The 25,678-nt window shown below is 36.3% G+C and overlaps 1 protein-coding gene and 1 long non-coding RNA gene across 11 annotated transcripts in view; one reads left to right on the plus strand and one right to left on the minus strand.

Moving 5' to 3' along the window:
- Positions 1-419: 419 nt before the first annotated feature.
- The window catches only part of Art3 (ADP-ribosyltransferase 3 (inactive)), a 29,622-nt gene continuing 4,363 nt past the window's right edge, over positions 420-25,678 (plus strand). For 4 of the 10 annotated variants that reach the window (XM_046458801.2, XM_046458836.2, XM_046458826.2 and 1 more), the window contains exons 1-7: positions 420-576; positions 1,881-1,958; positions 8,264-8,975; positions 19,768-19,800; positions 20,955-20,987; positions 22,702-22,731; positions 24,476-24,508. In XM_046458801.2, coding sequence (XP_046314757.1) covers positions 1,890-1,958; positions 8,264-8,975; positions 19,768-19,800; positions 20,955-20,987; positions 22,702-22,731; positions 24,476-24,508 — 910 coding nt within the window. In that variant the 5' untranslated portion in view covers positions 420-576; positions 1,881-1,889. Of the gene's footprint in view, positions 577-1,329; positions 1,532-1,880; positions 1,959-8,263; positions 8,976-19,767; positions 19,801-20,954; positions 20,988-22,701; positions 22,732-24,475; positions 24,509-25,678 lie in introns of those variants that run through there. The other 6 variants (XM_046458852.2, XM_046458870.2, XM_046458860.2 and 3 more) reach the window with 3 other exon arrangements.
- On the minus strand, positions 15,891-24,791 carry LOC124102528 (uncharacterized). The gene is made up of 2 exons (XR_006854890.1): positions 24,667-24,791; positions 15,891-16,445 (listed from the first exon to the last, which is right to left on the minus strand). It is a non-coding gene; the product is annotated as an uncharacterized LOC124102528 (long non-coding RNA).

Here is a 25,678-nt window from a genome sequence, read left to right on the forward strand (position 1 = left end):
TGTACATTCACGTCTGCTATTAGATTGTGAATACTTTTCAGTTTCACATGCTTATGTATCCCTGCTCCTGGCACAGTATCTGAAATATAGTAAGCCAGCCAAGTGAATGGTGATAGCCATCACTCTGCCAGTGATTAACAAAGCAAGTCCTCATAGTTATGTGAATCATCTAGCTAGAATAAAATCCATGCTTTAGTCTAACATCTTAATGTCAAAGGGTTAGGAATGGGAAGTTGTTTCTTTCTGAAAGAAGCCCAGAACTTTGAACTCAGAACTGAGCATTCTGTGGTTACAGGGAATTGCTGTGGCTTTACAAGCCTCTTGGAGATTTAAAGTGTTAACATTGGTGATTCCAAGGCACTGTGTGGGAGCCAGATATAAATAGCTGAACACAAGTGGGGTAATATGCCACTGCCAAGCTACTGCTGGGGGTGTTTATAAAAAGAAAAGCATTCCCTTCTGAACTCTCACTGTCAACAACATCCCATTCTGAAGACACACTCATCACAGCTGAGAGCAGGGAGTCAGTTTGAGATCTAGAAACATTTGAATCTCCTTCAAAGGCACAAAATCCAGGTAAACATTTTGACTTTATTTACACTCAGATTATAGAGGTGAAGAATTGCAAGGAAAAGTCTGATCTAGAGCTTGCTTGATACATACTGCCTGTGACAGGTACCTACCTATCTAATGTTATATTCCAGATTTTTTTGAAAGGTAAGTTTAACACAGACGTGACATTTTGTACTATATTTTAACATCTTTAATTAAAGAAACTGCTTCTGAAGAATGATGGGAACCTAGGGCCAAAATGAGCTATAAAAAGGAAGACTGTCCTCCTTAATCTGTTATTTATTCCCATTTTCAGAATCTAGAATATGGTAATTGGTAAGATAAAATAGAGGTTTCATTTCAGTGTCAGTAATGTTGATTCTAACTTCAAAGCCCACATTCTCCAGCCTGTTGCCTCTGAGAATCCTCCAGATCTTTTTCTGTCCACTAATATTTCTTCCCTTTTCTGGAAACACTTGATATAACATTGCCTGAGGCTTCTGTGTGGAAATAAGAGAAGGTAAGATAGGTAAATGAATTTATTACAAGTAGGGTTTTTTTTTTTTTTTTTTGGTATGTGGAAGGAACCAAGACTGAACTGCTGTATCCTTTAATTGAATTGCTTAATGGCTCTAGGATGGCTTTAGCTCTTGAGGATCTCTCATCTTCCTGTTTACCCCTTTCAGTATCACAAATACTGGAATGAATATTGGGCATTCAGCCAGTAGAGTTATATAATCTTTTAGAATTGCTGCTTACCCAGTTCTTTCTTACTCTCATCCCCGCCTTCAGAAAGTGGATGAGACACTTGTTTTTCCTTAGGCTTTTCTTATCATGAATATATGGAGAAGGCGATCACCTCTGATAATCTGCTTTGTACCACTACTTATCTCCTCTGTCTACCTTCTTTGAGGTAGAAGAAGAATGGAAGATGTGTATGAATGTGTTCTTGGAGAATTCTTAGAAACTGAGGCCTAAGGTACCCATTGGAGACTGTGGTATTTTAGTTTGTATTATTTCCTGTACATACTGAGATTTAGAGGGACAAGTTTGTCTATCAGCAACTATGGTAGGAGAGAGGACATGTTGGAGGGATAAAGAAACGGACAGATTTAAACTTGAGCACTGAAATTCTCTTGAGTTTTTATTTCCTCGTCTCTAAAATGAAGGTGTTAGAAAAGTAGATGAAACTTAATGGTTCTTGCAGTCATTAGGAATTTATTGATAACCACTTCCTGACCATCATGATATCCACTCTTATCCAGGATGAAAATATAGTGTCATCCTGCTTTATTCCCCTAAACTCCTGTAATTTCTTTTTAATTTAGAAGAGAAAAATGAAGACAGGACATTTTGAAATGGTCACCATGCTTCTGGCAGCCATGATTCTAATGGACATCTTCCAGGTAATGTTGGGAATGGGAAGTATGGGGTCACTGGAATGGAAACACTTGATATAACATTGCCTGAGGCACCTGTGTGGAAATAAGAGAAGGTAAGATAGGTAAATGAATTTATTACAAGTAGGTTTTTTTTTTTTTTGGTCATTTTGCCGATATGATTTATGTTAACTGTGGGAAGTTGAAAAAATTAAGCAAAAAGAGGAGAATAAAAATCATCCATTATCTCTCCACTCAGAGGCAAAGACTCCTTAAGGTCTTGGTACATATCATCCTTTGGCATTTCTTTGTGTATGTGTGTGTGTGTAATTTACAGAACATAGATTGACACTATACATAGTATTATTTTTAACCTTGCTTTTAAGTTAATACTGCGATACATGTCTTTCCATGTCAAAAAATATTCTGAAAATATCATGTTTTTTTCCCAAAATAAGGTAATGCTATATTGTTTGTTTACATGTGTTTTTTTATTGTTGTGTAGTTTATTATGAAAAGCTTCTTCTAGTGTGTACATATGAACCAAAAATATCAGTTTACCTTTCCATTCATACCCCACTTCCAAAGACACATCAACAATATCAGTGTTCCTTCATGGCACCTAGAAAAACTTGTCTTTCTCCCAAGACAAATGGCTATTTGCAAGACTGCTAAGGTAAGAAAATCCATATATATATATATATATATATATATATATATATATATATATACATATATATCTTGTATTTATATATTTTGAGGCAGGGCAATAAAGCCTTTTCAACACAGCAGTCTATTCATTTAAAGTCATCTGACCAAATACTTTCTCCCATGGCTAAGAATCTCATTTGATCCCCATTTTACAGATGAGGATACTGAGATACCAAAATCAAAAAGCTAGGGCTAAGTAGTATCCAGGTCAGTATTACTACACCAGTGGCACACATCAGAATTATTGGGAATTTTAAAATCTACACAGATGGGGCCATGTTCTGAGTCAGAAGGTCTAGGGTATAGTCCAGGCATTGCTTTAAAGAGGAACTCCGATGACTCAGTTGTGTGACCTCAGTTGCAAAGGATGTCATGTTCCAGGATAGCACTGACAAGAAAGAGATTACATTATTCTTACTCCCAACCATTAACATTTACATATAACCAGATACATATTTCACTTTTATTTATAATCAAAAGGCTACTACACTTTCAGCTGCCTAATTCCCACTTTAATACTTCATGCTGGATGCAGACAAACTAAGATAACACTTTTTCTCCTCTATATATTACATGGTTTTTTAAATCAAATTATATAATTACTCTTTTCTCATATGAACATTTTTTCTCTGATAGAAATTGTATTTATTTGCAGTTAAATCTTTAAGATTGTATAATATATTTTCATTTAAAATATCAGACATATCTCATTTGATTCCCCCAGATGTCAGCCACCACATCATCACTGTTTATACACTGATTTTGAATGCCTTCTTTAAAATGTCTTAAATTATTAAAATTCTATCCATTTTCTAGTTTAATATTTTGATACATTATCTAGAGAATCATTGTATCTTCTATTGTCTGCACATTCTCTTGTGTGTTTTTGAGCTAGGTAGGTGTGGTGGCAGAGGCCTGTTATCCCAAAGACTTGGGAGGAGGCTGAGGCAAGAGGACCACGAATTCATGGCCTATCTTGGCAACTTAGCAAGACCTCGTCTCAAAATGAAAAAATAAAAACAGTTGGGGATGCAGCTCTCTAGTCATGGTAGAGTGCTCCTGGGGGGTTCAATCCCCAGTATAGCCAAAAAAATAAAAATAAAAATTGAGCAATAATTCACATACCTGAAAAATTCACCATTTAAAAGTGAACATTTCACTGATTTTTAGTATATTCACTATGTTGTGCAACCATCACTACCATCTAACTTCATAAATTTCACCCTAAAAAAACCTGTGAGTAGGCAGCTCTAATTCCTGCCTTCCCCCATTGCCTGGCAACCAGTAATCTACTTTGCATCTGTGGATTCACCTATTCTGGACATTAATCTTAAAAACAATGGTCTTTTGTGTCTTGTTTTTTTAACTTAACAATGTTTTCAAGGCCTATTCAGGTAGTAGCCCATATTAGTTCCTCATTCTTTTTGTTGCTGCATAATATATCTTTTGTATGGCTATAACACATTTTGTTTATCCATTCATCAGTTGATGGAAATTTGAGTTGTTCCTGTTTTTCTTTTTGTTTTGTTTTGGTTTGGGTACTGGGATTGAACTCAGGGGTACTTGGCTACTAAGCCACATCCCAGGTCCTGTTTTGAATTTTGTTTATAGACAGGGTCTCACTGAGTTGCTTAGTGCCTCGCCATTGCTGAGGCTGCCTTTGAACTTGGATTCTCCTCTCTCAGCCTCTCAAGCTGCTGAGGAGTTGCTCCTGTTTTACAGCTATTGTATTATGTTCATGTTCCCATGAACATTTGTATACATGTTTTTGTGTGAACATAAGTTTTCCTTCTTTTCTCTTTAAACAATTATATAATCACAATCATTTTGATATATTTGGAGAATAATACAAACACTATGTGGTAGCATTACCTAGTAATGTTTACTTACATACATACAGGAAATATGTATGTAAGTGGTATATCAGGGGCTACACTATTTGCTACATGCTAACAAAATTGTGAACATGTTTCAATTCTCTTTGGTATATACCCAGAGTGGAATTGCTGGATCACCTGAGCACCTCTGTGTTTAACTTTTTGAGGTACTACTAAGCCATTTTCCATAGTGATTATACCATATTCTAATCCTACCACAATGTATTATGATTCTGATTTTTCTGTGTCTTTGTGTTACTTGTTATTTTCCTTTTGTTTTTGTTTTATCAAGATAGCAATGGGTGTGGTATCTTGTGGTTTTAGTTTGTACTTTAGTTTTCTCTTGCAACATAATTGTAATGCTTTTGTTAATGTTTTATTAATGTTCTGTAATTTGTTTAACCAGTTTCTCTTCTTGAGCATTTATGTAGATCATTTCCACATATTTGTATTACATTTTTCAGTAATTGAATTTCATCAGTATGAGCTTTTGTTTCAGTGGCTAAATCAGAAAAAAATATATAATCACCTTGTTCACCTAGTCTTTTGTACCTGTTTCTTAGTATCCATTCAGTTGTCCCTGAGTACTAGTGGCATTTGTGAACTTTATCACTGCTCAAGGCACGCACTGTACAGAACACACAATCAGCTGTGGTGTCTAGCCAGAAAGGCTTAACATCTAAAATTAGACATGTGGAGACTGGTTAGAGGCAAAGGGAAAAGACAGGAACATATTGGATCAACTCTGATATGAGGTGAGGAATGTGGGAGGTGATTTCAGAGTCTGATGTCTTATATTGAAGTCTTGCAGATAAATCAGGCATTGGTGCCCAAACTGCACTCTGGTACATTCTGTGCTGCAGAGGAAAGTGCATTTCTTGACTATGAGACAGCAGTGATTTGATCTCCTGAAGCTCAAATTCCCATGTCAAGACACTGACCTACAAACCCAGGAGTGTAGGGGTCTCAGTGATTTCTGCAGGAGGATACTCTGTGGCTAATAATCAAGACAGTTTCTTATTCTGGTTTAGTTACCTCATTTTTAAAATAATAATAACATAATTAATATATCAATAAATATTAATATACAAAATATTAATATTAATTAATAATCATCTGTCCCAACTTTCATAAAACAAAATTATAGTCTAAAAGTGCTACATAAATGTCAGTTGTCTTCATCATTTGAAACATTTTTAATCTTGAGAAGCAACAGAACATTTTGACTGAGAGGACAAGACTATGGAGCAGGCTGCTTGTATTCAAATCCCAATGTAAGTCTCAATCTCTCTGTATATTGGTTTCCTCAAAGTCTTTTTTAAAAAGGTTTCTAATGATCATACCTTAAATGACATAGTTCATATGAAGCACTTAGTGCCTGGCATGTGGAAAGAACTCTGAAAATATTTGTTAGGCCTTAGAGATGATGTAGACACAGAGGGTGACTTAAGAAAGAGTTACCTAGGAAAGCCTCACAAATTAAGAACCAGGTTGTTATCAGTAGTAATTATAGTCAATTAATTTAAAAGTTTGGCTTTAGACATGTTCTTTGGACATTCAAGTGGAGGTATTAAGTAGTCAGTTGGTGTGTAAATCTGGCATTTACAGGACATGTCAGAGTATTTAGATGATAATTGAAACTATGAGAGTGTATATAATTGCCAAGGGGGTAGAATTGAGAATTAGAATATAAATAACCTAAGAAACCCCAACATTTGGGCTGAGATTTTGGCTCAGTGGTAGAGCACTTGCCTAGCATGTGTGAGGCACTGGGTTTGATCCTCAGCACCACATAAAAATAAAAAAAAATAAAAAAGGAATTGTGTCCATCTACAACTAAAAGATATTTTTTAAAAAAGAAACCCCAACATTTAGTGACCAGGTAGAATAAAAAGAAATATCCCCTCAGAGCTGAATGGGTGGAGGAATGTTGGTTGGAAAAGTTGAGATGTAGAGGGAAATGAACTAGAGATGGCAAGGACAGATATTTCTGTCAAGAAGTTTGATTGTGAGGGAGAAAAGAGACAGTAGGATCAAGTTTTGGGTTAGACTTTTAAAAAAAATTTCTCTCTCTCTCTCTCTCTCTCTCTCTCACACACACACACACACACACACACACACACACTGTTATGATTTGTTCACATGAAGCTTCTAACTTAACAGCTCGTCACTATATTCTATTCTCTATAAAGTCTCCAACTGAAATCCTTAAGCAGATGTAGGTCGCCATGTACCATACAACTGTGGAGTTGTAGAAAAAGAAACTGTAGAAACCCATAAATAGTATTCCTGGGCAGACTTTCTCATCTTACTTTTGATCCATAAGTCAGTGTATAGGGTTCTTATTTAGTTCACCTAAATATTTAGCCAGGTTTTATACTGAGTGGTTGGGAATTAAAGATAAATCCAATACAGATTCTGCTCTTGAGCAACTTGCAGTATAATGCATGATTCCTATCCTGAAATAATAATAATCAATAATTATATTTAGTTGAAAGCTTGATATGTGAGCTAAGGGCTTTATCCTTTTTTAATGAAAAATTGAACTCAGAAATGTCAAGTTACTTTCCCATATGTAGTTAGTACCTGGTTAGTAATGGAAATTAAATTTGAACTCAGAGCTGACTGGCTTTAAATTAATGTTATATCACCCTGCTGCTTACAGTATGTGAGCATATGTGTCGTTTAGATGATGCACTAGGCCTTTTCCAATGTATGCTACAGAAATATAGTTCAAAATAGCTCAAGAAATAAGAGACTTTATTAACTTTTATGACTGGTATAAAGCATGGTCTTCTGATTCAGTTAGATTAAGGGCCTCAAATATGTTTTTTGAGCCTTATCTTTCTCTTTCCCTCTCAGTTCTTTAAGTCTTTATTACTTTACTTTCAGAAATGATTCTTTATTAAACTAAAAGGATAATTATTAGAAATTATTAGAAATCCCCAACCAATATTATCTTTAGGGCCTATGATTTTAGAGGAAGAAAGATCTGTTTCTTCCTTTGGGAATTTTCTGTTTGCTAGGCCTTGATCACTTGCTTATATTTTGGGCTGGAAGTGCAAAATCAGTCCTGTCTATGCCATATGGACAAGAGACAGGGTATGCCCAAAGAAAAGGAGTTAATATTTGCCGTTATACTTACCTATCATGTACAGTATTTTGCATGTGATATTTTAGACTCTCTCAACAATCTTGTTTGAGGAAATGTAGCTAAGGATTTTGTTCCAAGCCAGGACTACCCCCCTCCCCCAAGTTCTTCAGTTTCCTCTGCATCACAGTATGCAGGTAAATGAGTTACAGGCTTAGTCCATTTATATTTATTCTTTCATATAGCTCTCATCTATTTATATGTATTCTTTTACATAAATATGTCATAATTAAAGCCTAGCATAATGGCACACTCCTGTCATCTCAGCAATTAGGGAGCCTAAGGCAGGTTCAAAGCCAACCTGGACCATACAGCAAGACTCCATTTCAAAATAATAAAAAGGAGTGGGGATTCAGTTTAGTAGTTGAGCACCCATGGGTTCAATCCCCAGGGAAAAAAGTTATAACTGGGAAAGAAAACATCAATAGCAATGGAATATGCTTTATGCATAAAAATCATATCCACAGTTGGTTGTAAGCAAGGAGAGAATCTTGTCATGGTATGAGAGGCCGGGTATAGTAATGTAAGACAAAGTGATAAATAAATATCTAAATATCTCATTTCAAGAGTATTAATTTCCTTTTCCTTTGAAGGTGAAGGCTGAAATGTTGGACATGGCTGATAATACATTTGATGATGAATACCTGAAATGTATTGATAGGATGGAAACGAAATATGTTCCTCAACTGCTCACAGAGGAAAAATCAACCCATCAGCTCTTACAGACTGTGTGGGAAAATGCAAAAGCCAAATGGGAAGCCCAGAAAGCTCAGCTCTTTCTTCCTTTGAATTTTAAGGATAACCATGGAATAGCCCTGACAGCGTATGTTTCTGAATATCAACAGCAAACTCCTTTTTACCATCTCTTCAATGAAGCTGTGAAGATGGCCGGGAAATCTCGAAAAGCTTATATCTATGACTTCCAGTTCAAAGCTTTTCATTTTTACCTGACAAGAGCCCTTCAGTTGCTGAGAAGACCTTGTGAGGAAAGTTACAAAAATGTGGTGTATAGAATAAGCCAGGACACTTCATTTACATTTGGAGAGCTAAACCAAGCCAGGCTTAGCAATTTCACAATGGCATACTCAGCCAAACCTCAAACAGTTGATGAGCAACAAATTGTGTTAACCATCCACACATGCTTTGGAATTGCTGTTGAAAAGTTTTTTGATAAAGAAAATGAAAAAATTACTTTAATACCTCTGAGTGAGGTTTTCCAGGTTTCACGGGAAGGGGATAGCAATAATCTTATCCTTCAAAGCACAAACAAGACCTGCAGCCATTATGAGTGTGCATTTCTAGGTGGTAAGTGTCTCTCTTAACTCTGCTTGTCTGGGAGGAATGGAGTGGGATTCTTAGGCCCAGGGAGAGAAGTGTTAGAAAGGAGAAATGACATTGGCAGTTTCCAGTCTAGCTTGTTTTATACTGTTTCTTTATCCATACTTTAATTTTATCAAAATAATACATTTACAGTATTATTAAAAGTTAAAAAACAGAATAGTATAATAAGAGTAACTATCAGCCAGAGCAGCTCTGCTCTGCAGGGTCATTTAACAGTGGTCAGAATATTTTTGATTGTCACAACTGAGGAAGATGTGAGGGATTAATACTGGCACCTGACGGATAGAGGTCAGGGACACTGAAATAATGCAAGGACAGCCCCCCACAACAGAGAATTAACTGACCTAAAATATAGGGTAGTGCTATTGTCAGGAACCCCTAGTGTACCATTAAACCTACTTTACAATGAAAAATAGCAATCCCCGCCCTATCTATCCACTTACTCATCAGTGGCATTTATTTTTAATTATTGTAGCTATTTTTTCAGGTACTTATTGTCATGTATCTAAAGAAATAGCATACTTCAACATGTTATTTCTTCATTTAAAAAATTTTAGACACTATTAAATTCTTGCTAAAAAGCATGAGCTATGTACAATGTTTTAGTTAAGAATTCTTTATTGCTTTTAGCTCCAACAGAAAACCTGGCTGATAGTATTTGTTTAATAAGTCTCAGGGCAGCCTGTCTAGTGCAGTGGCTCATCTACATCATCAGTTACTCAGGCCCTTTCTGTCTGTCTGTTCACCATCCTTGGTGAATGGATTCGTGTTTGCAGTGTAACTGTTGCAGCTGTATGCGTTGATCTATGTCCAAGACAGAAAGGGAAGGGGGTTAACAGCCAAATCTACCTATTTAATTAGGAAAGTAAAAACTTTTCCAGAAACCGTAGTAGATTTCTGATTACAGATGATTTACTAGAACTATTTTTTCAATCATAGCTGGAAAACATGCTTGGAAATGGAAAAATTAGCTTTACTGGCTTCTGTACTGTAGGGAGACAAGAAAGAAGGGAATTAGAAATGGCTGTTATGTCATTAAACCCAAAGCATTTGATAACTACCACCCTCCTCTCCACTATGTGTGCATTTTGCTATTCTTGTTCTCTCCGTGTAGCAAAGACCAGTCGTAGCTGAATCAGAGTTGTTTCTTCAGTGCTTAAGGGTTATTTTATGATTTTTGTTTGTTTAGGGTTTTTTTCCCCACTTGTTTAGTTTTTTTATATCCCATCACTAATTCATCTCCAAATTATTTGACAGAAATAGAAATCTCTTAATACAGTCAGATAATCTGTCATTTTTATTCTTCCTCCTCTTCCTCCTCCTTATGCTTGTCTTCCTCCTCCTTGCCCTCCTCTTCTTCCTCCTCCTTGTTCTTCTGCTTCTTGTCCTCCCCTTCTTCTCTTCCTTCTTCTCCTCTGCCTTCTCCTCCCCTTCTCTTCCTCTTTGTCCTCCTCCTCCTTTCCCCATCTTCTGCTTTTCCTTCTCTTCTTCCCCTTCCTTCTCTTTTCCTCCACCTCCTTCCCTTCTCTCTCCTCCTCTTCCTACTCCTCTTCTTCCTCTTCTCTTCTTCCTGTATTTCCCCAACATCCTGCTCTATAATATGCTCTTTAGGTTTGCTGAATGTCCTGGAACCTTTCCTATGAGAGACTCCTTATTTCTTGCATTTGCAGCTCTTCCTTGAATCACTTCTTTGTTTAGTGGTGTGGGACTGGGGATTCTCCAGTTTTCTAATAAATTATACACCGAGGCAAATTTTCTAAGATTGTGTGTCTGAAAGATCTACTTTTTTGCTTGAGTAGTAGTTTTTGTAAATTTGTATTTCTGTTTTAGAGATTATTTTCCTTGGAAACTTGAAGATGTTCCTCCAATGATATCTAAATCTGTAACTTCTGTAAAAAAAAAAAGTTGAAAGCTACTCTACTAAAACTTTGGATGAGTCTGTTTTTTTAAAAATATCTTTATCTATTTATTTTTATGTGGTGCTGAGGATCAAACCTAGTGCCTCACACACTGAGCTATAGCCCTAGCCCCTGTTTTGATTTTTTTTATGGTGCTGAATACAAACAAGAGCATCATACATACTAATCAAACACTCACTTACTGGGCTGTAAAACCCCTTCCTGAAACCTATTTTTTTAATCTGAAAGGTTTAATGTGTTTTCTTTATTCCTAAAATTCTGAAACTTTATGGTATTGTGCCTTGATGTATATGATTTAAAGGGTCAATAAAAACCCTTTCTTCTGTGAAAGTGGCCTCCTGTTGATCTTCTCGCACAACAGGTAGAATCACAACCTATGGGAAATAAATTTCTAACTTGACAAAGTTCATGTGAGCTGGGAGGATTGTGAATGAACTATAAATACCCACAGGGAGGCCACTGTTTGGGGCCTTCCTGAATGTGGTGCAGCACACCCACGTGTTCTCCTTGTTGAATGCCAGAAGGCAAACAGGACCTGTATCAATCCTGTACAAGATTGGCAGGTTCAAGAATACTGTCTTCTTATGTGGTATGAGGTTACTAAACTACAGAGGTTCCTGCACCTCCCTGTGTAATCTTTCCTTGTGACTAACTGTAATCTTGGGGGATTAAAGAATATTCCTGGACTATGAAGACTTGCACTGAAGGGCCATACTTAATGCTCACCTGCTGCTAAATAGCATATGTTCCTTGCCTTGCATTTCTTTTTTTCTGCAAAACTCAGTAAACTGGTGAGGATTAGGCCTTTCGGGGTCTTGTAAGTGTGACTCTCTAGCTGAACCAAAAACTATTGCTGCTGTACATAGGTCTTAGAAGTGGGTTAGACCTTTAGATCTTGCCTCATTGTGCCCAAGGTACTGTAAATTAAAAAGGCTGGGTAGGGTGAGACATGCCTGAGTTAGGAGCTGATAGGATTGGATGGCAGAAGGTTTGTGGCTCTTGAGGTACCAAGGTTGCAAAATTGAAGGAAGTTTTCACTTTTAGGGCCACATACTTAAACTACTTCCATTTGCATGATTCTGAAAGGGAGTGCCTCCTTAAATTTTATACTCTAGGCCCCTCATTTGTCTTATTCTATTCCTGTATTTGAGTTGCATCTGAATAAGACTATTTTTCTTGTGGGGATAGATGAAGGATGCCCTGAGTAAATTTGTGTTGAAAGAAAGTGTTCATTCTCATCAACAACTATACATTGGACCTGACCAAAAACCAAGCTAACTATAATCAACTGAGAATTAATCAAAGCAAATTAAAGGCATATATCTTCTTCCCAGTTCCTCTTATATCACAGGAGTTTAAAATTGACCATGGTTTGGTTATATATTTCTACCCCCTTTATCCATGGGAGATATGTTTCAAGGCCCCCAGAGAATGCCTGAAACTGCAGAAAATAACAAACCCTATATTTTCCTATACATATATACTTGTGATAAAGTTTCATTTATAAATTATGCACAGCAAGAGAGCAACAGTAACAACTAATAAAATAGAATAATTATAACAGTATACTGTATAGAAGCTATGAATGCTGTCTCTTTTTTGAAAGAATTAAGGCAGATTTTTCTGCAGTTGACCAGTGATAACTGAAAGTGAAATCACTGAGAAGTGGAAACTGCTTTACAATGAAAATTAACAGTCACGAATATACATATAGCAATTGTGTCTATTTTATTCTGCTGTCCTTCCTATCTCCCCTTTCCCTCCCCTCCCCTCACTTCTCTCTACCCAATCTAATGTGACACACTTCTTTTTTTCCCCCTCACATCATCATACATGTAATCTGTATAACAATGAGGATTTCCTCCATCTTCCATGCAATTCCCCTTCTCCCCTTTCCCTCCCACCTCTCTTCCCTATCTAGAGGTAATTTTCTTCTCATGCTCTTCCTCTCTACCCCATTTGAATCGTTTGGCATTTTTTTTTGGGGGGGATTGGCTAACTTCATTTAGCATAATCTGCTCTAATGCCATCTATTTCCCTGCAAATGCCATGATCTTGTTATTTTTTAGTGCTGAGTAATATTCCATTGTGTATAAATGCCACATTTTTTTTTATCCATTCATCCATTGAAGGACATCTAGATTGGCTCCACAATCTAGCTATTGGGAATTGTGCTGCTATAAGCATTGATGTGGCTGTGTCCCTGTAGTATGCCCTCTGAGAAGAGGAATAGCTGGGTCAAATGGTGGTTCCATTCCCAGTTTTCCAAGGAATCTCCATACTGCTTTCCAAATTGGCTGCACCAATTTGCAGTCCCACCAGCAATGTATGAGTGTACCTTTTTCCCCCGCATCCTTGCCAGCACTTGTTGTTGTTTGACTTCATAATGGCTGCCATTCTTACTGCAGTGAGATGGTACTTTAGAGTAGTTTTAATTTGCATTTCTCTGATTGCTAGATTCAGATGTATAATATGTCAAGATCACAGTACTGACATGTGTAACTAATTAAAACAAATAATAATTTTTAAAAACACAGTTTTAATAAAACTCTAAAACTCTTAAAAAAAAAAAAGGAAAATTAACAAGTACTACACCACCAAGTGTGTTAAACTTTACCAGCATATCACAGCTAGAAACATAGTTGAAGTATTTTTGGTGTTCTTTTTAAATTTGTTCTAATTAGTTATACATGACAGTAGAATGCCTTTTGATACATTGTACACAAATGAAGTACTTCTACTTTTGGTGTTCTCGTGCACTTAGACAAATGTTATTTGTGGGTCCCTGGCTACAAGCCAGATTTTGTACTAATCCCTAGTTGTTGGGTTATGTTGGGCAATGACTCCATGTTTGTGATGGGAATTGTGATATAGTAAAAGAGATAGAGCTAACTGGTTTGATTCTGAATGAGCCAGGGCTTAAGACCTACATGGAAAAATGCATTATAAGTCCTGTGTGAAGATGTGGGGAGGGGAACAAGGATTAGGCAGAAGATGCACAGCAAATTAATATTCAGACTAGTCACAAAAGGAGGCCTTTGTGGATACTTCTATGTATCATGTGTTTGGGGAGCTCTAAGCCACTGTATTTGAGTGTGTTGATTGAAACTGAGAGGAGTTATGGTATTTAATCCTAGATTGGAGTTCTTTGCTGCCATCTAGAGATAACTATGAGAATGGAGTCCAAAAACTCCCTATGGCTAACTAACTCAAGCTTGATTTAAAAACAGAAACAAGCTGTTTGCAACAATCTGACTAGGGATTTTAAAAGCTCAAGTCAGGAGGATACATTCAGAATCTTGTTCCACTGACAGGATTTACCTATGACTCTAGATACAAAGAGACAATATTTCTAAAAGGATTTTTAAAAAGTTATAACACTAGGGGCTAGGGAATATATCTTGGTAGAGTGCTTGCCTCACATGCATAAGGTCCTGGGTTCAATCCCAAGCATTAAAAAAAAAAATTACAGCACTAAATTTAATGTACTAAACACAGACCTGTGTTACTGTCTACGAATTTAAAGCTAAAAATTTTTAGTGGATTTTATAAAAACTAGTTAACTAAAAATAGTTTGTTAGGAGGTAGAGAGACTATTGCTATTTCATTAATGGTAGTCATCTAATAAGAGAAAGAACTCTGAGGGGAAAAATATCCTTTCTTTTTTCTCAATAGAAAATCACTGCAGATTTACTATCATTGATACTATTTTCCTACAAAACTTGATAAAAGTAGAATATCAGCAGTGTAATCAGGCTACTTTCCTTATTGTTAAAAATTACACAATTGGAAAATTACATCTGGATTGGGAGAACAGTGGATAAATTATACATACCTAGAGGAAAGCAATAGCTTTTGGATTCCCTACAATACAAACATAACACGTTTATCAGGAGAAAGATTTATAGAGCAATATTATCCCCTGAAGGGTTGGCATAGATGATATGGTATTTTGGCCAATGTTTCTGTAATGAGGGGCAATCTTGGTATAATGATTTATATATTTACGGAGCTTGGGGATTAGAGAATATCAATGTTCCCCAGTTGGGAAAGTGGCCTCATTAGAAAGAATATGCCTCTGGACTTCAATGGCTATTTTAGCGTATTTTATTGAGCTTACTGAGGCCTGTCAAGCCAGCTCTCTGTTAAGACATCTAAAGGGGGAAAGAAAATGAGTCCATGGGGCTATCCAACTTATTTCTTATAAATTCACCTGCAGCTTCTGAGAGCTTAATAAATGTATGTATCTCTATTGGTTCTGATTGATACCCATTAGCATTTCCTTGGAATGGCAAAATTTCTGGAAGCAAAGTAAGCCTAAGAATGTCTGGGGTTGGAATATCAATCCACGTAGCTAAAACAAATAAGAAAGAACATATCCAATACCACAGAGTAAGTGACATATCCAGTTCACCACTATGAATCAATACTTAGAAGAATTTGAAGACTGCTCACCAACAACTCTTTTAGACTTTCACCCACCAGATTCATTTATCACTGTTGAATCAGTCAAGGTTCAACCATAGATACAGAATCAGCAGGAAATATTTATTTAGAAATGTATTGCTAAAAGAATTGGCTTACACTTTTAAGAAACCAGTAAGTCAATTCTAAAAATCCACAAGGCAGGGTGGGGCGAAGGACAGGCTGGAAGCAACTCAAGCATGAGCTTATGCTTCTGTTCACAGGCAGAGCTTCTTCTTTTGGAAAGCCTCTTCTCTTAAAGCCTTTCAGGTGTGATTGAACCAGGCCTGCACAGTAATTTGGGGTGATCTACCTTACTCAAAATTAACCAACTGTGGACTTTAGTCATATCTACAAAACACATTCATTATGACAACTGGATTAGTGTTTTATTGAATAACTGAGGACTAACTGTATCCTAGACAAGTTGATATAGAAAACAGAACCTAAGCCTATATTAGTCATCCTCTGAATGCCAAATTACTCCAAAACTTAGTGGCTTAAAACAACATTTATTATCTTACAGTTGCTGTGGGTCAGGAATCCAGGCATACTTAGGTGGACACTACAATCATCTTCAGATTTGACTGGAAAGGATCTGTTTCTTAGCTTATTCACATGGCTGTTTGCAGGGTGCAGTCCTTCATGAGTTCAAACAAGACCAAAGTTCCTCATGAGTAGTTGGCTGGAGGTCTTCCTTAGTTCCTAGTTGCATAGATCTTGTCATAGAGCATCTCACAACAAGGCAACTTGCTTCATCAGATGAGCAAGAGAGTACCAACAAGTTACACTTCTACAACCTAACCATGGAAGTGTCAGATCATCACTTCTGCTGCATTCTGTTTGCTAGAAACAAGTTACTAGGTTCAGCCCACACTCAAGGGAAGAAGATTACAAAGGAGTGTGAATACCAAGAGACAGGATCATTGATAGCCATGTCAGAAGCTGCCAGCTTAATCCCAGTCCAATCCATTACAGTCTTGTCACCTCCTCTTGGGGATAATCCAGTTTGGTTGTCCTTTTCCCATGATGATGAATTCTGTGTTGACCTCTGAGAACAAGAGAAAATTAGCCACTGGAAGCAAAGTAAGCCTCTAATTTCATAAACTAGTGTTTTTATCAGATTAATATGATCTGTACTTTGCTGAGGTTACAGGAAATATATTCTTTTATTGTAGTAAAAGCCAGTTTTATATCCACCAAAATACTGAGGTCAGAGCAAGCATACCTACATAAGTATATTCTTCTTTCACTTCCCTTCTTTCTTCAACTCGTGATTCCTTGGTGCTTGGGAACTCAACCAAGGTAAATTAGGATGGCTATTTACAGCTTATAAGTAACTGAAGATAGTCAGAGCAGACAGCCCTGGAGAAATCTCATTGAGAAGACTGGTAGAATTTTTCATTTGAAGTCCTAGTCCTTATAAATGATTTTCTTACTGTGGTAGATTTGCTTATAGATTCATAAGCTATAATAGAGACGATGGTCACATATACCTCATCTGCTTTGTCAGTTCCCAGGTGATTTCTATCACTCATGTTTATATATGTGAGTAAAATAAGATTGAAATCACAAGTTATATTTTCTGCATTGGAAACACCATATAGAGATACTTGAGTATGGATTTATCTTTAGTAATCCAGTTCTGAGTGACCCAGTAGCCTTACCATTACAGTTAAGGTATTAGTGTTGTCACATGAGCCAATATAAGTGTGTTTCACTCTCAAAGTATTGTATCCCTTCCAGGATGCTCTTTTGAGGTTCACCTCATCCCACAGAGCATCCAAGGCAAAGACCAATTTACATCACTACAACAAATGAATGCAACATTCCACTGGATTTGCCCAACCTGGGGCAGGCTGTTTTATCAGTGAACTATGTTGTCTTTTCATGTATCAAGTCTTGTAAGCAAGGTACCCATTGAGTCAGTAGTTTGGGTAAAGTTGTAGATAAGTCTAGTGCAGTGTTTAATGCAGGGGTTCTCAAACTTTTTCAGTTCATGATGCTTAGTCACAATTTTTTTCCATGTCCCTGGGTTAAAACAAATACACTAAAGTTCTGTTTATTAAGTAAATACAAATAACTCAGTAAGTATATCCTAATATTTTAGTAATTGTTATAAAAATGCTACACTTACTTTTTCAATAAAGTGTGATTATTTCATTCTTTACCACATTTAACTTGCTGATGGGAGGTGTGTGCCTGTTAGACACTGCACACAGCTTTTCAGATCTTGGAATCAGATTAAATACTATCTTATTTCATGTTCCACATTGCTTTCCACATATACTTGCCTTTTATCACAATTGCTTAAGACCCAGCTTTTCGAATATATGATGACATCAAACAGAATGTAACATGATAGGTAACATTTAACATATAACTGAAACTGCCTTCTACCCAAGCTAGTAGTTCACTCAGTGTCCAGACAGATAACAAGTGTGACTGTGTTTCTTTTGAAGCATTGAAATATCCTTTGGTAGCATTCGGAGTATCAAATTTTAAAACTCATGCTAGGCAAGCACTCTACCACTGAGCCACAACCCCAGCCCTGCTACAGGTTACTTTCTGACCATAAATATTAGTTGGTACTTTCTAGAATTTCATTCAAGTACTATCATATTCTTTTTTGCATAGCCTCTTTCATTCTGCATAATAATAATTTTGAGATTATTCATGTTGCTGCATATATCAATAGTTCCTTACATTCTATTATAGAATACTGGATACAACACAATATATTTGTATACTCTCAACTGTTGAAGAAAAGTTAGATTGTTTCCACTTTGGGGCTATTACAAATAAATCATTTGTTAACTTTATAATTCTTTGTATGGATATATACATACATTACCATTCGATAAATATCTAGGAGTATGTTGGCTAAATTATATGGTAGGTATTTGTATAGTTTTGAAAGAAGCTGCCAAAGTATTTTTCCAAAGTAGTTTTACATCCTTACCAGGACTAAATAAGAGTTCCAATTCTACCACATCCTTGCCAACACTTAGTATGCTATGTCATTTTCATTTTTATAGTTCCAAAAAGATATGTTTTTTCACTTGCATGTTCCTGTTGAGTAATAATGTTGAACATCCTTTCATGTATGTATTTGCCATTTATATATATATATATAGTTAAGTGTCTGTTCTAATATTTTGCCCGTTTTTAATGGGGTGGCTTGTTTTCTTACTGTCTCTTGAGTTTTTTATTATTAAAGATAGAAGATTTGTGTGATTGTGGTTTTCATTGGATTTTGGGGAGTTTTGGCTGTTGTTTCTTCAAATATTTTTTCACTCCTCTTTTGTTTTTCATGTATGGGCAAGCGTGTGTGTGTGTGTGTGTGTGTGTTGTTGTTGCTGCTGCTGCTGAGGATAAAATCAAGGGCTGAGTGCATGCTGAGCACTCATTCTACCTCCAAGCCACACCCCTAGCCTATTCTTCCCTTTAAATGATTTATTTACTTATTATTTATTTATTTATAGTGAGCTTCTTAAAGTCGTTCCATAATTCAGTGAGTCTCTATTATTTTTGTTTTAGTTTTTTTCCTCTTTCATTTTAGATATTTTCTGTTTTTATGTATGTGTACATGTATTCCGTTGCTTCTGTAAAAAAATTACAAATTTAGTGGTTTAAAATATCAAAGCTTTATTATCTTAGATATTTATTATATATAAGATGTATTATAAATATTCATTATGTAAATTATGTATTTATTTAATATTTATGTAACATTAAATTCTGTTATTAATGTCTGTTATATTGTTTTATATATACCTATATATGATTGTTATTTATTCTGCATTTCTGCAGTCTGACATGGATCTAACTGAGCTAAAATTAAGGTGTTGGTAAAACTGCATTCCTTTCTAGAATCTTGGGCAAGAATGTTTCCTTGCCTTACTTAGCTTATGACAGCTACTTGCCATTCCTAAATTTGTGGCCCTTCTTCTTCCATCTTCAGAACCACAAACAGTATGTTAAGCCCTCTTCACATTGCCTCTCTCTGATGCTCTCTTCTTCCTCTCATACTTTTAAGGATTTTTGTGTTTAGACTGAGCTCACCTGGATAATGCAGGGTAGTTGTCCTCTCTGAAGTTCAGCTAATTCACAGGATTATTAGCACTACAATCTTAATTCTCTTTTGCCCAATAACAGATACAGACTTATCTGAAATTGAATTCCAGAAAGGTCAGATATTTTGTCAAAAGTTATATAGTGTTCAGTGGCTGTTCTAAGAACACATTTGCATCCCACAAAATTATGGGTTATAGGCTAAGAATTGACAGACTAAATTATCAATAGCCACCGATCAATTAAAATTTTTACTAGTTTAGATTATATGTAACAAAGCTTTAATATTTCTGTTTCAGGACTGAAAACTGAAAATTGCATGGAGAACTTAGGTAAGATATGCTTTCAAGTGTTCTGTCTAATGGAATTTTGTCAGTGTTGTTTCTCACAAGTGTGAGTCAAATCCTTCCCACCATGGTGCTCCTGTTCTGTCAACCATCATTTTCTCAGGTGGTGAGCTCCACCTTTACTGTAACTCCCCACCCCAGCTCCATTCTTGCTTTTTTTTTAAATATTTATTTTGGACACAATATCTTTATTTATGTGGTGCTGAGGATCCAACCCAGGGCCTTGCATGTGCTAGGCAAGTGCTCTACCGCTGAGCCACAACCCCAGCCCCCCCCATTCTTGCTTTTGCTATTCTCTCAAACACTGCCTTGCCCTCAGGCAAACAGGCCACTCACCCCAGCCTGTCCTTATGGGAGCCTAAGGACTCCAGCCAGAGTGCCCCTACATCTCTAGTCACTGCCCATCTGCAAAGAGCTAAACTCCTCCCATTCCTATATCTTAGGAAATAACATTTGGAAGACTAATGAATGGAGTGAATGGCTCAAAGGGAAAATATGGGCTGACAGAACAATAGTGAGGTGTTTCCGCTTTGCCATGGAAAAACAGGATGTAACAAAAAATGTTTCTTAGAAGAAAGTCAGGAAAGATTTGGGAAGGTAGACAGGAAATTCTAAGAGTATTCTTTTTTTTTTCTTTTTCTAATTTTTTTTTAGTTGGACATAATATCTTTATTTATTTATTTATTTATATGTGGTACTGAGGATTGAACCCAGTGCCTCACATGTGCCAGGTGAGCGCTCTACCACTGAGCCCCGGCCCCAGCCCCCCAAGAGTATTCTTGAATGGCATTATTAAAAGTCTAATAGATTTGAACCAAAGTTGCCAGAAAATGTCTTGTACTGATGTATCCTGTCAGTGGGTCCTTTTGAAGATTTCCTTATTAAAAGTTTTGAAAACAAGGGTCCAATTCTAAATGCCTTCCTGGCTACTTTTTCTCTTCTTTGTGTAATTAAAAAGAACCCACATCCATTTGTCTATTGATTGAAATCTTATATTTCTTATAATAACCATGTTTTATGTTTCTTGAATGTAAGCCAACTCAAATCTTTATATTTTTAGTAATCATTTAAAAATAGACTGAAACTGACATTCACATCTGAGTAGAATAGCAAGTAATGAAAACATATTTGTATTTCAGAATATTTTCAGCCCATCTACATCTACAACCCTAGTGAGTATGCTCTTAATTTTAAAAAATAAAATTATGATATAAGAATGTTTAATGGCTCTTTCCAGTTTAGCAAATGAATTCTTAGATGAATAAAACCTATTCTGGGGAAATTTACCTTCCTCCAGTGAGAGAGAGATGGCTCTGGAGATCTGAATAATATAGAAACTTTCTGAGGAATAGGGTGATGAGATCTGAAAAGCTAATTGCTCAAGACCTGGTCTGGGAGGTTTGTGAGCTGTAACTCTATAGTCAGTCATTGATATTAGCTTGTGTGAAGCCAACATTCAAATGTAAGTAGAAAACTGTATTTGCAACTCTGAAATATACTGACATGTGATATGTCCACCGAGAATAAAATCTAAATTACATTTATTCAGGACTAATGGGATCACAAACCAGGAAAACAGATTCAGGCAATCTTGAAAATGTGCTCCAGGGTTTTATAAAATTGCAGCTGAATTTATAGCTTTAAACTGCAAGAAGGGTGAAAATTAGAAATACTTGTTAGGAACTGTGATTGGTGTTTTATAATCAGACTGTTTTGTAAGAGAGGAAATGGGCATGAACTCTCTGGGTAGATTGGGATAAGGGATACCTTAACAGAAGGTCAGTAGAGGTTAACAGTGTTTCAAAGGTCATCTCAGAGCTAGGAGTGGTCATGTCTGCACTCCACCTGGGATCTGATTCATGGCTTCCCAACTCCATTTTAAGTGCCCCAAACCAATGCTACTCCATTGTAATTTTTTGCCCCTGGACAAGTATTGTTTGACTAAAAATATCCAGGTGATTATAAATTTTTTTAAGTTTCCATTAATGGAGATACAATAAAATCATGTCTTTGTATTTACATTCCTTGTGTGTTTGGCCCGTGTGGCTACAATAAGTTTATCTTGAGAAAAATTCACCCTTTCCTTAAATATGCCATTTATTTCATATTCTGGAAGATACTTCCTGTCTTAATGGACTTGATAGACCCTTTTCTTTTTGTCTTTTTTGTTTTGGGGGTTGAACCCAGGGGTGCTATACCACTGAGCTGCATCCTCAGCCCTTATTATCTTTTATTTTGAAAAAAGATTTGTTAAGTTGTTGAAGCTGACCTTGAACTTGCTATTATCCTGCTTCAGCCTCCCAAGTTGCTGGGATTAAGGTGTGTGCCACCATGACTGGCAGCAACCCTTCTTAAATGGCCTATTGCAGTCCCAAATTCTGGTCACTTCACAGGGACCTTAGCTAATAATTCAAAACAGACATTTTCCTGCTTTCTTGAGACTACTAGGATATATAAATATATATATTGGTTTTTGTTAATATAGAGGGCCAGAGAGCCAAGTTACATTTAGTTTCTGGCTGACACTAAAATTCAGTGGCAGTAGTTACGGATATACCAAGGGGTTCTTTATAGCCATACTACCATGAAAATAAGTTTGTGTGTGTGTGTGTGTGTGTGTGTGTGTATTGCTGGGTATTGAACCCAAGGCCTCGTATGCTAGGAAGATGCTTTACTACAAAGCTAATTTTGGATCTTGTCCAAATTTTTTAAAATTTTTATTTTGGACAAGGTCTTGCTCAGTTACCCCATTAATGTCAAACTTGTGATCCTCCTGTCTCAGCCTTCCTTGAAAATAGTTATGTTGTAGCTTTAGTAAGTCCTATTTCTTTTGATCTCTTGTTATTTAGATCAATTAAAACTGATTTTTCTTTTTTTGTAATTTAGGTAATGAAAACCAGAGTCTTGAGGACCCTGGTAAGACACTTTCATGAACTCTGGGGGCTTTCATTTTGCAGCAGTTCACTTTACGGGTGTGAGCAGCCATGCATGCTGTATAGTAAGGAAGAATGGGAAGAAGGCAGTGCCAGCCTTAGCACTGCTTAGTGCCTTAGTTTGGCATCTCTTTATAAAAATGACTCAGCAGTTTTGTCTCTTGTCTAACAATCTTCAGGCAGTTCCTGAAAATAGAGAACATTTGTTACATGAACTCTTGTGACTGGGAGTTTTGGATGGGCATAACAAATAGCATTACTTTTTTTCTAAATGAAAATGATGATTCTCTATTTATTTCTGTCTCTAGCAGTCTCAATAATAGATGCTATTAGCTATAGCCATTTAATTATTAGTACATGCCACAGCATTATCTCCAAATTTTTATTTTATTTTAAATGTTGTTGCTGTTATCATTATTATAGTTACTATTATTCTGGGGATTGGATCCAGGGCCTTTCTTGCTAGGCAAGTGCTCTATCACTGAACTATACTCCCAGATCTTTTATTTTTATTTTGAGACAGGGTCTTGCTAAATTGCCTAAGCTGGCCTTGAATTTGCAATCCTCTTGCCTTAGCCTTTTCAGTATTTGGAATTATAGGCATATGCTACCACACCCAGCTGTTTTATTTATTTACTTTTTTTTTATAGAGGATTGAACCCAGGGATGATCTGCCACTGAGCTACATCTGCAGCCCTTTTGTTTAATTAATTAACTTTTAAATTTTGTGGACAGGGTTTTGCTAAATTGCTGAGGCTGCCCTGGACCTTGTGATCCTACTTCAGCCTACTAAATTGCTAGGACTAGATGCGTGTCACCATGCTGGCTTATTTCTTAATTATATTATTCAGATGCTCTTAAGAGTCCTGGGAGAGGACTCTATTTTTATAATTTTCTAGTGAGATTATAAATTAGAATGACTTCCCTTTTCCTTTTTTTTTCTTTTGGGGTTCTGTGGATCAAACCCAGGGCCTACTGCATGTTTGGCAAATATTCTACCACTGAACTACACCCCTGAGCCCCTGGAAAAAATTTTCTGTAGGGTAATTTAATAGTATGTATATTACTAGCCTTAAAAATGTTTTTATCTTTTTATCCAGTTATAACACTTTTGGTATTTGTCCAGAGAAATTAGAAATAAACGCAAAAAATTGTGTACAAAAATATTTCATCACAGATATTACAGTACCAAAAATTTAGAAACATTCTTAGTGTTTAGCAGTTGAGTGTTGTTAAATAAATTATGTATACATTATGAAACACTAAGCTTAAAATTGTTTTTAAAATCATTTAATGATATAAGAAAGTACTCCCAATTTAATGTAAATAAGTAGCCTGCCCAAAATTATAGAACTAATAACTGTAATGACAGGAGCTAAACCAAGCAGAGACTTCAACCCATTAATATTTCATTTAAAAATGGTTGTTATATGACTGCCTTATGAAGATGAGGTGGAGATATAAGGGGTAGATCATGGTAGTTCTTTAAGTCTAGCTTAAGGAGTTTGGACTTCATCCTGTTGGAAAGTGAGAACCATTGAAAGGTGCTTTTGTTGTGGCTGTTTTCTTTCTTTTTCCATTCTCTTCCTTCTCTTTCTTCTCCTTTTCTCTTTTCTTTCCCCTCTTTTTTTTCCTCTACTGCTGTTGGGGGAAGTAGTAAAAGGATGGGAACATTAACAATGCAAGGTAATTAATTGTCACGAATCAATAATCATTCCTTCCTTTAGGTATGAAAAGCCTTGAATCCACTGAAATACCTGGTAAGATAGTTTTCTGTTGGTCTGAACCCAAGTATGAGGTGAGAATGGTTACCTAGACTAAAGAGAATATTATCATGAGGCAGTGTTCACTAATATTCCCTTATGACTGAGTCAATCACCTACAAAAATGTATCTGGGATGAGGGTTAGAGAAAGTACCTTTCCTCTCCAGCGTTCTTGTGCTCTTGGAACAGTCTCCGAGGCAGGAAGTTAGCTGTGTTGGGATCTTGGCTAAGAGCAAAGTTGCTGGAACCTGGATGCACTAGGCCAGCACCTTCCAGATTTTACAGCTAAAGTTACTCAATAGAAACTTCAGCTCTTTCACAAGCTGTTAGCTTTGGTTAACAACTCATCATGTGGGTTCTCCAGGTTACAAAACCCAGTATTCTCCTGGCATGGACACACACTGAGTGAAGTGCTATGACAGAAAGCTCCTCTAAGCTTGGTGTAGATTTGTACAATAAGAATTTATGGAGCCAGAAATTTTTCAGTCAAAAGCCAGAAACTATAGTGCAGTCAGACCTTTGGGGCTCGTATCTCTTGAATACATCAGACCAGAATTTGAAAATCGTATTCACTGGCACAAACTGAAAGTCACTGAAAATACCTGTGATTCCACAAGTGTGTTTTTCCAGCATATTTACCATGACAGATTTAACATACCTTGAATAAATAACCTTTATAAAAATGAGCATTTTTAACATGAGAGCTATAACTGAGGGCAAGGCTATTGAGGGACCTTGAGTTTCTTGGCCAGAGAAAGTGAACAGTGACTCCAGTCACGTTTTTCAGAAGAACCTCAGAACTTTATGTGTAAAGAACTTTATGTGTACAGGGGAAGAAAAAAGCTCCTCAAGTTTTTTCCTGAGATAATAAGAAAAAAAAATGGACATATGATATTTTACCAGAGAGCTATGATAGTAATGGCACTTCTATGCCTCAAAATTGTCATCTTTCAAGTGTCATATTTACTTCATGGGAATATCTGTAAGGACTATCAAACCATAAAATCTCAGGTGCCATCCCCTATCTAATGTTTAAAATCCTTTTTCCTGAGTTCATTATAGTGCTTTAAAAAGTGTTTTTTTTGTGTGTGTCCATCTACCAAAAAAAAAAAAAAAGTGTTTTTTAAGCTGTTTTTTTTTTTTTTTTTTTTAATTAGGGCAATGGT

The sequence above is a fragment of the Marmota monax genome, unplaced genomic scaffold (assembly GCF_021218885.2).
Source record: "Marmota monax isolate L192 unplaced genomic scaffold, Marmota_monax_Labrador192_F-V1.1 WCK01_AAM20220418_F8-fsc00112, whole genome shotgun sequence".
NCBI lineage: Eukaryota > Metazoa > Chordata > Mammalia > Rodentia > Sciuridae > Marmota > Marmota monax.